The sequence below is a fragment of the Oncorhynchus kisutch genome, linkage group LG1, assembly GCF_002021735.2.
Source record: "Oncorhynchus kisutch isolate 150728-3 linkage group LG1, Okis_V2, whole genome shotgun sequence".
In the NCBI taxonomy this organism is placed as follows: Eukaryota; Metazoa; Chordata; class Actinopteri; order Salmoniformes; family Salmonidae; genus Oncorhynchus; species Oncorhynchus kisutch.
Genome location: NC_034174.2, coordinates 32692377 through 32706089, shown reverse-complemented (window position 1 = coordinate 32706089; position 13713 = coordinate 32692377). Strand labels below are relative to the sequence as shown.

Genomic DNA, 13713 nt, shown 5'->3' with positions numbered 1-13713 from the left:
TCCCTGGTCTTTGTGATTGTGTCTGTGTTTGAAATTCACTGCTCAACTGAAGGACCTTACAGATAATTGTATGTGTGGTGTACAGAGATGTGGTAGTCATTGGAAAAAAAATCTACAACTTGTTAAGCACATTTTTACTCCTGAACTTATTTAGACTTGCCATAGCCAAGTGGTTGAATACTTCTCGATTCAAAACAATTCAGCTTTTCATTTTTTATGAATTTGTAAACATTTATAAAAACATAATTCCACTTTGACATTATTGGGTATTGTGTGTAGGCCAGTGACAACATCTAAAATTTTAATTCTCCCAATCCCAGCCGGTAGTGATACAGCCTGGATTCGAACCAGGGTGTCTGTAGTGTCTCTAGCACAGAGATGCAGTGCCTTAGACCGCTGTGGCAATCGGGAGCCCTATACATAAATCTGATCCAAACCGGCAATCAAAACAATCAAGTGTAATTACCGAATGATTACTGGATATCCATTTTCTCCTCCTATAGAGCAAACCAAACACTATGTCAGGAGAAAATCTAAAAATAACAAAAGCATCACAACCTAACCTCACATTTCCTTCAACTGCTGGAATTAGAAAGGGCCTCTGGAGCACAATTAAAACCACTCAGACATTTTAATCAAGAAGATTTTTGAAGCAGCCACATAATGCAGGGTCTCACTCTCACAGCCCAAGGGGAGATCTGGTTGATCTGGGCGAAGTAGAGCTAGGCCGTTCCTACTGTTTTTTTGGACACCAAGCACTACAGCCTGACACAGTGGACAACTCTCCTCTGTATTAAAACCAAAATAAATTAATTCTCTAGCATTCCACAGATATTATTTTGTTATGAGAGAGCTACGCACCAAAGAAGAGGATCAGTGCAGTTCAAATCACAACATTTGCATATTAAAAGTAGTAAAGAGACATGCTTGGCCACTTCTCTGCATGCTAAGGCTGGTATTCAAGCATACTGATACTCATTCAATATGGATGTGATGTGGATGCAGGCGTGATCATGACCATCAATGTCACGTGACTCAAACAGAAGACTGGTTAAGTTGAAAAACATAGGCAACATCCAATATTATAGACATTTCTCAAATAGTAGAGACTCTCAAACAGTGACCAATGACCCACTGCAGGGTCGTCTAACGCTTTCTAAGCCATGGTTTAAGATTTTAGAAAATGTGAACCTGAAACTATAAAAAGATTCTGAAACAGCCAATAATACCCTTGGAAAACCTCAATTTGAAAATAAATAATGGAGGTGACCTTGTTAAAAAATAATTTATTCCTGAATGCTGTGCAAGTGGTTGAAACAAAACATGTAAAATAATCAGATTCTGCCCAGTCCTTCTTGGCATGGCTGATAATCATGCCACTTAAGGAAAACAATCTGCCTAGTTGAATTGGAACATCTTCTAACAATGCCACCAAACCTAGATGGCACAAGATCGTCATTGGCGTGGCTCCAGAAAAAAACATATGGCTAGTTAGTTGGAAGGCCTCAGATTATTGTCATGCTACCCTAATTGGTGCTAATAACCATATGAGTTTCAGCACACACTAGGAACCATTTCTTCATACCTACTACCAAAGCCTGAAGGCCCAATGCTGACATTCTACCCTCTTCGGAAGGAGCCCATGAAACCAGGTCACTGTATAATTTCTTGATGGTTTGATGGTAAATGAGTGCAATGTAGCTTGCAAGTCAGCAATCTGTTAAATAAACATATCGGTTGCTCACAGCAGCACTAGAGCAACAAAACATGTTCACGTGAAAGATTTTTTTACTCCACCGGACTAAAATTACAAATGATGGAGGAGGAGGAGTGGTAAAGGGGTTTTATTGTATACATAATAGAAAGAGTACCCCAGGTCAGAAATGTGTGGCAATGCAGTGGATGGCTGAGCTATGAATAAAAAAAACATCTAATCTATGGAGAAAAAAAAGTATTTCAGGAAAAAAACTGTATCTTCGCCAGACTGTTTATTAATCTGAAAGTAACCAACTCATACCTTAACAACATGGCGGCAAAGACAGTACAGTATGAAGATAAGCTTAGAAATCCCAGATCACACATGTACGCGATGTCATGGCAACGTTGGCTAGCTAAGCTCATGCATAGAAACACGTCATCGGGTTAAACGTCTCGCACCGAACTACGCATGTGCAGGCCGTCAAATCTGTTGTTTTTGACAAATGAGAGCATGTCAGTTCGACAATTTCATGAGGTTGGAGTAATAACATGTTCAACAAAAGACATTGGCTCTAGTTTCTTTAATGAACAACTATGGGAGAATTTTTCACTTCTCTCATTGACTTCTCAAACTCCGGCTTGGTCTGCTTGGTCTGTGTTGCAAGCATTCTTGGAAGTGTTGCGTATCTGGATACGCAACACTGTTGGATTTAGAAACTCTGAGGGTGGTGCTAGCAGGCCTGGTCAGACTCCCCTGAAGACTACAGGACCAGAACAAACAAGGGGGACAAAGACAGAGGGGTACAGACCCAGACAGAGCTAAATTCCCCACCCCATTGTCTGCAGTGATAGTGGGGGACAATACAGATGACCCTGCAATATGTGATAATGCCACCAGGCCTGACCCCTACCCAAGCCCAGCCTTGCACCAGCTCTAATCCAAAACACTGGGATGATGTCATCCCTGCTTATCTAGACCGTAAGAGCAACAAAGCAGAGAGAGAAAGAGGGAGAGCGAGAGAGGGGCTAGTCCCACAAAGGAGTCGCTCCCATAGAGAAAGCAGCCAACGGAAGGAAATCAGATACCCTCTCCACACATCTGTGTCACAAAACAAAAAGTTTAGACAACACAACCTGCCCACCCTGTGCTTTACTCTGGTAAGGGTTTCACAGAGAGGTTACAGACCTCTGAGCTGTTGACATCCATTAAACGTTAGCTTCTGTTCTCTCACCGTAAAAACAAATAACAAAGTGGTATCGTTCAAGAAGACAACCCAAGGCAAATAGTGCCTTGAAGGTTTAGGTCACCTTTTCCAAACTTAAAGCAATCAATTGTTTTGTCAGTCATAAAATGGTAACCACACAGCGGCAGAATAGATTGTGTGTATCAAAATAGTTTGTCCCGTTCAAAAAAAGGTCTAATGGTGAGAGAGAACAGTCAAGCAGTAGGACAGGTCACTGTGGCTGGCCTCACAGACCCCTGTGTCCAAAGCAAGACTCATTGGGATCTATCCTTCACTGGGGAGCGGGAGAGGGCAACAGTTCGCTCAAAAGTAACCCTGTTGCACTTTACAACTTATGTGCTGCCCCTCCCCCCATATTCCCTCCACAAAGGGACCTTGCCCCTTGTCCCCACCCACCAGGAATTTCTCAGGCATTGCTGGGGTCACCATGACAACTGGGTGCTTAACAAAGCATTTATCTTATGCATTCTTCCTTTCACAGGGGAAAGAGGGAACAACAGTCAAAGAAGAAATGGGGAGAAAAGAAGGAGGGTGGAGGAGCTTGAAAGGATGGGGAAGGGGGCTGTTGAGAGGCTGCTGAGAATCATGGACACAGGGAGATAGAAGAGGAGGGATACATGACTGATGAATGTAAGAGGGAAAGAATCAAGGTGATAGGTGATGTTAGAGTGAAGAGCAGAGGTGGTGGACAAAGTGCCACAGACATTCCAAGCAGGGCTGTGACTAATGTCTTCTTGGGGGGCAACAGAGGTATGGAGAGAGATAAAGGGCCATTACAGACAAGTCAGCACAAACATACACACCAACAGACAGGTGCTACATCATGGAAATTGTATGGCATATTGCGGGACAGTGTAAAGGCCAAGGGTATTTCTGAGTATAAGCACAAGTTCTCAACTTCTTGCTCCCCCTTTATCCATGTCTGCGTAGTCATGGGGAAAACCCATTGGCTTCAAACACTAACCGTTCTGCCCCTGAACAAGGCAGATAACCCACTGTTCCTAGGCCGTCATTGAAAATAAGAATTTGTTCTTAACTGACTTGCCTAGTTAAATAAAGGGGGGGGGGTGAAGGGCTAGACAAAAACTGCTACACTAGTGCATTCATCCATACCTCAGCTAATATTAGAGCCAGTCAGACCATGTCCCCTGGCAGCAACCAGCCACAGAGGAAGTCCATCACACAGACAACAGACAGTCTTAATACACTGTAATTGAATTACATAAACTGGGACTGGCTTGACGCAAATTTAGATGTGATGAATGAGTGGCTTCCTAAAAAAGTCCACTCTTGTCCTGTTATGTTGTGTGGTGAATGGTGACAGTGGGAAAATGGACACCTTACAAAACACAGAATATGGACTCGCTGCCTGGGCTGTGTGGGAGTCGGGAGAACTGTCTCACATTCAAATAAGATATTTCAATATTCAAAACAAGCTGAACATTGTAAATGCAGTTAGTCTTTTCAAACAATATTTGCATGTGTAATGGTCTTGAAATAGGATTTGTGACAGATAATCATGCAATGTACTACAGAAATTGATTCTGTTGTCAACATCTTAGTCCTAATTCCAAATTCAGATCCAACTCCTTTCACATTTCCTTAATCCTAGTGAAACCGATAAATGTGTAGTCTGATGACATAGGGAGTTCACCAAGACTGGAACTGAGAACAGTTTGAGGTCAGGGGTCAGCTGTGATGCTACAGAGGGTTTGGTGAGAGGAGTTTCCCTATGGAAAATCCCCAGTATACTGACTACTGATGATAAAGCCAGTGACAGTACCTCCCGGGGCAGAGACCACCTAGGTAGACAATATAGCATGCTTGCTATTAGCATGTCATCTATGAGCTCATGCATGCCTTGCCGTGCACTCTGAGGCAAATTAAGCTGCTATGTTCAGTCAGAGGGGAGAGCTTGACCATTTCATCTCAGTGCTGATGACTATAACAGTGGGTATGTGCAGTATGTTGCCTACAGAGGCATCTGCCTTCACACATTTCATCAAAGGAACAAACATTCCAAAGTAAATACCATGGTGTTTATTCTAGAACGATATTCAGGTAAGAACACAGAGGGAGAGTATTCCATCAAACTCAGTAGTGAGGATGAGAGGAAGGAAGATAAATCCCCTCAGCATCAAAAGCACACACACATTCATGCAAGCACACACATTAATGCAAGCTCACACATGCAAGAAGCAGCAGTAGATCAGCTCAGCAGTATATCAACGCTGGAGCAACAGTGCACAGGTTCTGCCACATCAATTATCCATCTGCCAGCCTGGTACAACTCCTGGTTGGGCTGATCTGGTTTCAGTTCTGTTGCTCAGCTCAGGAGGGAGAATAGGATCCAACAATCCTCACAAATCTGTAATCAACTGTATTTACAACTGTAATCTGGGCTGCAGCAATTAATCCAGAGATTTTAACACCCACGGCCAGTGACATGGAATGTCTACCCACAAATCTGTAATCAGATGTATTTACAACCGTAATCTGGGCAGCAGCAATTAATCCAGAGACTTTAACACCCACAGCCAGTGACATGGAATGTCTACCCACAAATCTGTAATCAGATGTATTTACAACCATAATCTGGGCAGCAGCAATTAATCCAGAGATTGTAACACCAACGGCCAGTGACATGGAACATCTAATCCAGCACATTAGCCAGGTTAAATCTCGTACCCAAGTTTATTGATAAGGGACATACGCGGAGCACCATGGCTGAAAACTGGCTTCCTAATTGGCTAAACAAAGGATTAATTAAAATGTATAATTGCCAGGGCTGCTATCTGAGCAGCTACAAAGAGTGCAATATGGACCCACCATGCCAATCAAAGGCTATTCAGCCCTGCACCACTCTGATTAAATAGTATAATAGAGATGTATATAGCTCTTTTCAACCCTTTTCAGACCTTTTGTTGTTCCTCAGCATATCTAGATAGAGTAACAACATATACCTGAAGTGATGCACCTTAGCAGTATAATTTATGTGGTTGAAGGGATATGATCTGTTGCATTTCATCACAGACTAGCTAGGGTTAATGGAATCATCCATCATATGGCATCACCTCATAAATCAGAGAGCATAATGGGAAGATAATGGAAGGATATGAAGTCGTCAAGGGAAGAGCTCTCAGAATTGGGGTCAACAACTTCTATTCTACAGGCAGGCACCAGTACCGTTCATTTAAGTCTCTCCCTCCTCCTCCTCCATCTCTCTACCATAAGCCCTCTTTATTTAACTTTCTCATTACCTCTGCATCTTCACAAGTTCTATCCATCTTACACCAATGTGATTTTCCTATCCTTTCTATGAACCACCTCTCTCTCCCTCCTTCTTCCCCTCTTTCACCCGGAGGGGTATTGACACACATACCCCAGCAGGTGCGGGACGCGGCGAGAAGCCGGCCGTCTAATTGGTCCTTGGTAGAGTCACAGCTGTTGCCCCCAACAAGGGCCTAGCATGAGCTCCTCTCGCCTGCCTCTGAATCGATCGCTCGCCATTGTCTCCCAGAAAGACAGACAGCCATCTCATCTGTCACCGGGGACTCCTCCATTAAAGAGGCTCCAGGGAGGAGAAGCAGTAAAAACACCAAAAAACAAAGCAGCGCTCCAATACATTAGAATGGCTACCCACTGCTGACCATATAGTATCTGGCACTCAGGACCAACTCAGCCAGCCTAGCACTGTCTATTGGTCTAGTAGATAACTCAAAATAGGAATGCTATACTTATATTCACCAATCATTCCATGATGATATCTGACCCTCTCACATTAGACTATACCTCTGCATCCATCAGAGTAAAGATTTTTTTTTAAATAGGAAAGTTTGAATCCATCTGGTTAAACTTGTTTTATCTAGTTATATGGGCACTTTGATGACAAATCCCTGACTGAGAAGCTGTGCCACATTTAAAAAGGTGCCGTTTGCTGCGGTTGCTCCTCTCTTTTAATTAGAGCCAAGGCCATAAAGGAACCAGCTCTACAGCCTGGCTCCCAGAAAGCAAGGGCCACAAATCTCTCTCCCAACTCTCCTGCAGCGATTCAAGTTTAGTCACATTTTGTAGCAAATAAAATGCTCTGTAATTAGTGCTGACAGGTGAAATTACCAGTGCAGACTCAAAGACAAACACGAGGTTAGAGAAGACCACGCAGACTCAAAGACAAACACGAGGTTAGAGAAGACCACGCAAACTCAAAGACAAACACGAGGTTAGAGAAGACCACGCAGACTCAAAGACAAACACGAGGTTAGAGAAGACCACGCAAACTCAAAGACAAACACGAGGTTAGAGAAGACCACGCAAACTCAAAGACAAACACGAGGTTAGAGAAGACCACGCAAACTCAAAGACAAACACGAGGTTAGAGAAGACCACGCAAACTCAAAGACAAACACGAGGTTAGAGAAGACCACGCAGACTCAAAGACAAACACGAGGTTAGAGAAGACCACGCAGACTCAAAGACAAACACGAGGTTAGAGAAGACCACGCAGACTCAAAGACAAACACGAGGTTAGAGAAGACCACGCAAACTCAAAGACAAACACGAGGTTAGAGAAGACCACGCAAACTCAAAGACAAACACGAGGTTAGAGAAGACCACGCAAACTCAAAGACAAACACGAGGTTAGAGAAGACCACGCAGACTCAAAGACAAACACGAGGTTAGAGAAGACCACGCAGACTCAAAGACAAACACGAGGTTAGAGAAGACCACGCAGACTCAAAGACAAACACGAGGTTAGAGAAGACCACGCAAACTCAAAGACAAACACGAGGTTAGAGAAGACCACGCAGACTCAAAGACAAACACGAGGTTAGAGAAGACCACGCAAACTCAAAGACAAACACGAGGTTAGAGAAGACCACGCAGACTCAAAGACAAACACGAGGTTAGAGAAGACCACGCAGACTCAAAGACAAACACGAGGTTAGAGAAGACCACGCAAACTCAAAGACAAACACGAGGTTAGAGAAGACCACGCAGACTCAAAGACAAACACGAGGTTAGAGAAGACCACGCAAACTCAAAGACAAACACGAGGTTAGAGAAGACCACGCAGCTCCCTGGTTTCCATGAGCTGGCTACTAGAACTCTCCAAATGTAAAAGCTTTATCTTTGCAGTGAGTCAAAAATGAATTACTTTCCGGTCTAAAAGGTGTATGTTCATAGATGGCTCTGTCCATCATGGCATCCATTTATGTCTAGCATAAAATATAGCCATAAGGCCTATGTTTGGTTCATGCTATATTTGTTAACAAAGGCAATTCAAATGCTGAGAGAACAATGTAAACACAGGGTGTGTCGTGCTCTGTCTGATATTACAAAGAATGACTGAGTAACTAGGGAAATATCATGCCAATCTGGCATGTGATACAAAATATATGGGAAAAATGTTGTTTTATCCTAGTTTGACATCAAATGTCATATTAGCGTGTCATCATAGCGTGAGAACACAGACTATAAAACAGTCCATAATTGAATTAAATATTGTGTGCTCACTGAAAATGAAGGTTTTATGTTGGCCAATTATAGAAAATGATACAGATCTACTGGAGTGCATTTCCCACAGGAGCAGGCCATCCAGCTGCAGACATGCACAGATGAATTTAAATAGCAGTTTAGGACAACACATTGATCTACATCAGGCCTGGGTACGGCTGCCTGCTCTTTAACAAGATGACAAACACTATAACATAAAAACAAACCAAGAAGATGAACTAAAATGCACTAGTAAACCAAACAAATCTCCTGACCATCTCCCTGCCCGGATGCAAAAAAGCACAATCTAGTCTAGAAATGACTTCTCCCTAAAAATTAAACATAAGTCTTGAGGAGACACACTAAGATTACCCCCTGAATGTTAAATTTAACTCATGATTAATATTGAATTAATGAAGTTTTAATATTGAAACACTGAAGCAGAGGAGGTCATACATAAAAAAGTGGCTATGGCAGTCAAAGTGTGTCATAAAAAGTACATATCGTAAATTGTAATGTTGAAAATGGTCAAGTGAAAAACATAAGTAGGAACAACAAGCATACCAGAAAAGGGCCTAGGTATTAAAAACAACTGAGGACAGGGTTAGTCTTACCTGAGACAGATATCCTCATGGAGGCCTCCAGGGGTCTGTTGTTGTCCAGGGCCTGGCTCAGCCGGATCTCCCCCGTGCTCTGGTTCAGGATGACCAGGTTCAGCTCATTACCAGCCTCAAAGCTGTACTGGAGCTGGTCTGAGGCGTCTGGGTCATGGGCAGGGATCCGCCCGATCACCCCTGTGGGGAAGCTACTGGACTTGTCAGTGACATAGTTATTGAAGATGATCTGGAAGTTTTTCAGCACTGGTACATTGTCATTCTTGTCAACCAGCTTGATGTGCACAATGGCACGGCTGACAAGTGGGGCAGAGGTGGCCTGGACCACGATGACATACTCTGACCGTGTTTCGTAGTCGAGATCTGTCAGAGCAGTCAGTTCTCCTGAGAAGATGTCCAGCTGGAACACCTCTGGGATGTTTCCCTCTACTATCTGGTACATGATCTGGGCGTTGCTCCCTTCATCTGGGTCCGAGGCAGATACGTGGGCCACTACCAGGCCTATTGGGCTGTTCTCCTCCACAAATATGTCAAACTCATCCTTCTCAAACACAGGAGGGTTGTCATTGACATCTAGAATGGTCACCTGGATGTCCACTGACGTCTTGAGAGCAGGAACACCTTTATCCACAGCAAAGGCCTGCAGGTTGTAGAATGGCATGTTCTCTCGGTCCAGGCGACGCAGCGTTCGCACAATACCAGAGGTGGACTCAATTATGAAGTCTCCATCGCCATCCTCTCCACCCTGGAAAGTGTAGAAGACACGTCCATTGAGGCCAGAGTCTCGGTCAGTGGCAGAGACCTGGACGACGCTGGTAAACACTGGCACGTCCTCCATCACAGAGCCTAGGTAGTGGTCTCGGAGGAACCGAGGAGAGTTGTCATTCACATCATTCACCAGGATCTCCAGGTAGGTGGTGTCAGACTTCTGTGGGATGCCGTTGTCCCGGGCCGTGATGGCTAACGTGTAGGACACCTGATCTTCATAGTCCAGCTCCATCTGGGTGGTGACAGCGCCTGTGTCGGAGTCGATGTCGAACTGGGGGATGCTGTCATCCATGAAGTAGGTTATACGTGCGTTCTCCCCAGTGTCCTCATCTGTAGCACTGATCACCACAACGGTGGTGCCAACAGGTCTGTCCTCATTGATGTTGACGGTGTAATGGGAGCTCTGAAACACGGGCCTGTGGGTGTTGGCGTCAGTGACGTTGACGAACACCTTGGCGGTGTCGAAGAGTGTGCCGTCAGACGCAGTGACACTTAGAACGTATTGGCGCTCCAGCTTGTAGTCAAGGGGCAGGGCCAGGGTTATGAGGCCCCCTCCACTCTGGCTGGTGATGGAGAACCTGTTCCTGGTGTTCCCACTGGAGATCTGATACGTCACCACACTGTTGATATCCTGGTCCACTGCAGACACCGTCACCACGCTTGTCCCCACGATGGCATCCTCATTGAGGCGCATGTAATATGACCTCTGTGTGAACTCTGGGTTGTTGTCGTTGACGTCAAGGATGGTCATGCTAACGCTAGCTGAGGAAGACATCACCGGGTGGCCATGATCACGGGCCTCCACCCCAAAGTTGTAGAAGTCCATGCTCTCCCTGTCCAGATCAGCGGCTACGACTATCCAACCAGTGCTGTTGTTGATGGAGAATGGGAAGTTGGGCATGGTTTCAATTAGGTGGTACTCCAGCCTAGAATTGTCGCCAGAGTCTGCATCAACAGCCTGGATGTGAATGATGGAGTAACCCACCGGCACATTCTCTAGCACAGTGGCCTGGAAGGGAGTGCTGACGAAAATGGGGGTGTTATCATTGACATCCAGCACCTGCACCGTTACCAGGCCACTGATGTTGGAGAGTGGCGGGCGTCCCCCGTCCTGAGCGCGGATGCGAATGGTGTATTCCTTGTTAGCCTCGTAGTCCAACTGACTGACCAGGTCCATCTTGCCTGTCTGGGCGTCAATGTAGAACTGGCCCCTGGTGTTGCCACTCATGATGCTGAAGTGAACCATGGCATTACTCCCTCTGTCCTGGTCTGTGGCAATCACCTGCAGGATTTCTGTGTTGGGTGCCATATCCTCCGGAACCTGCACCACATATCGCTTTTCACTGAACTGGGGAGCATTATCATTGTCATCCTCTACAATAATGTGAACAGTTGCGGTGGCACTGCGGGGGGCGGGGTCACGACCCTGGTCGTTGGCCTCTACCAACAGCATGTAGGCCTCCACCATCTCTCTATCCACTGGGCCCTTCGTGCGGATCACCCCCGACCTGGAGTCAATCTCAAAAACATTGTTCGAACCGTTGCTGTTGAGGACGTGGTACAGGATGTTACCGTTGACCGGGGCGTCTCCGTCTGTGGCCCTGACGGTCAGCACCTCATAGCCGATCTCCAGGTTCTCCCTAACACTCTCCTTGTAGTCCTGTTGCTCAAAGACGGGATCATGGTCGTTACTGTCACTCACTGTGATGGTGAGGGTGGCCATGGCCGTACGGCGGGGAGTGCCATGGTCAACAGCGGTCACACGGAATACATGGGTGTCCTTCTGCTCTCTATCCAGCACCTCCACAGTGGAGACTGCACCATTGACTGGGTCCACAGCAAATAGGTTGTTGGAGCGGCTGTCAAACAGGGCCTCTATGAAGTACTCCAGCCTGCCCGCCTCCCCCTCATCAACATCTACTGCCTTCAAAACAACTACAGGAGTTCCAGCTGGCTTATTCTCTGCCACAGCCACCTGGTACATAGGAGGCTGAAACTGGGGGCTACTGTTAACAGCCCTCTTGCTCCTGCTCACAATGCCTGATTCAGACTGGGCAGCCTGCTGTAGTAACTTCCCCAAGTGGCCCTGTTTGAAGGAGCCTTGACCCACCCGCCAGTGGACTGAGATGCTGTTCACTCTGGATTCCCTCTCATCTCCTGTGTATTGGTTACAATGTAAGTCTAGCTCAAGAAGTGTGTCGTGTTTCAAACACAGCGTCTTGGACACAAACAACTGCCCCTCAGAAAAATATAACTCCGAACTCCGAATCACCTTGCAGTGCATACTGCTGTGGGTTGGAGAGCCGGGTAGTAGATCCCATACCCGGAGGAGCGCAGTACCAGACTCGTGGCATTCTAACTGATGATTATGGGCTTTAAACAAACTGATGATCTCCAAGTCCCATTGTGATTTCCTTTTGTGTTTACTTGAACAGTTCCTGCCGTGAACATACACATCATACTGGCTTGTGAGGAGGTGCCTCAACCCTGGGACATTGTTCATGCAGTCCACAACAGTGTACACGGTGAAAGGGTTGGAGCTGAGCGAGGCACAATTTAAACTACCTGAAAGGAACACAACGCGCGCGGACGCATCAGTTTCAATAAAGGTCTTTGAGAATTTAGGAGCGATTACCTGATCCAAAGTGCATGGCCCGCTCTGTTCAACACTTGCAATCACCGTCCGCTGCTCCGCATCCTGACTGATGTGTACATTGTAGCAATACGACAGTGAAATTAGTTCAAACCAGCCGAAAATAATAAACAACAAATCCCACTTAATGACGGGCATTGCTCCACGATGATGTTCAACCAGGTTTGAACGTAGGCTAATTACTGCCGCTTTCCTTAAACTTTCAGTCGAGTCGTTCCCTTTTGTTGCCGCGTATCCATGCTTTCACTACTATACAGTAGCTAATCCAATTGAATTGAGAGAAACCGCAGTCACCTTGCTTGCCAAAGCTTCTCACCATGCAAACAAGCCGACACCACCACTCCATCCGCGTGAATGATTAAAATGGCTCCAACTACCCCTGCGCCTTGAGGCTTCTCATTACCATAAACCTGTTTCAGTGTGTTAGAAAGAGAGATAGAAAGAGATGGAGTGGAGGGGGACGTTCTCACAGGAGCCACACTGAGCTGTAAAGAAAGAGATGACTGGCCTCCTAGTCCCCTTTGAGTGTTTTTGCAGTACATGGATTGCTAAGACTTCCTATAATGCAAAAACGTTTTCCTTATGCTTTCACAAACGCTCTCACTATTTAAACACAGAAATAAGCCTAAACTTGTGAGGGTCTTTCAGTTCTCATCCCCGGGGCACAGAAAGAGAGTGAGCAACATTTACTACATTTTCCTACCACCTGCTGGTACATTTGCATTACTGCAGACAGCAATCAGATTGCAACTAATCACATCTACCAGCCAGCTATTTCGGTAGCAATTGAGACTGGGAATGAGGTTAGACTGCAACTCAGCTTAAGATAAATCCACAGATGTATTTTACAGTGATCCTGCCATAGTCATTCAACAGTCTTGATACAATAATCTTAATTCAGCCACATATCAATGTGAAATGATGTTCAGTTTACAATGTGCACTTAAATCCACATATGGTCAAAGGTACCTGAGGAGACTGCACAAGTGCACATTTAGAAGGCACACAAAGGTCTAGTTCCAGAGGAGATGAGAAATGTATTCCTACATTTATTGATGCGAGTGAAAATCACCCATGCAGTGTGTGGAGCTGAACTCCTGTGCCCAATGAGTCCTGGTGTCACTAATAAGAAGCTGACCAGTACTGTAAAAGCACAGTAACCTCAGTGTCCACATCGGTTCTCTATAAACAGGTTTATTAAAATGATAATCTTTAGATGACCTAAAACCACTCTGAAGTAAAA

At 45.4% G+C, this 13713-nt stretch overlaps 1 protein-coding gene across 4 annotated transcripts in view; it reads right to left on the bottom strand.

Moving 5' to 3' along the window:
• Positions 1-12917, bottom strand: part of celsr2 (cadherin, EGF LAG seven-pass G-type receptor 2) — a 78653-nt gene extending 65736 nt beyond the window's left edge. For all 4 annotated transcript variants that reach the window (XM_031819382.1, XM_031819423.1, XM_031819458.1 and 1 more), the window contains exon 1: positions 9050-12917. In XM_031819382.1, coding sequence (XP_031675242.1) covers positions 9050-12608 — 3559 coding nt within the window. In that variant the 5' untranslated portion in view covers positions 12609-12917. The remainder of the gene's footprint in view (positions 1-9049) is intronic.
• Between the last annotated feature and the right edge of the window lie 796 nt (positions 12918-13713).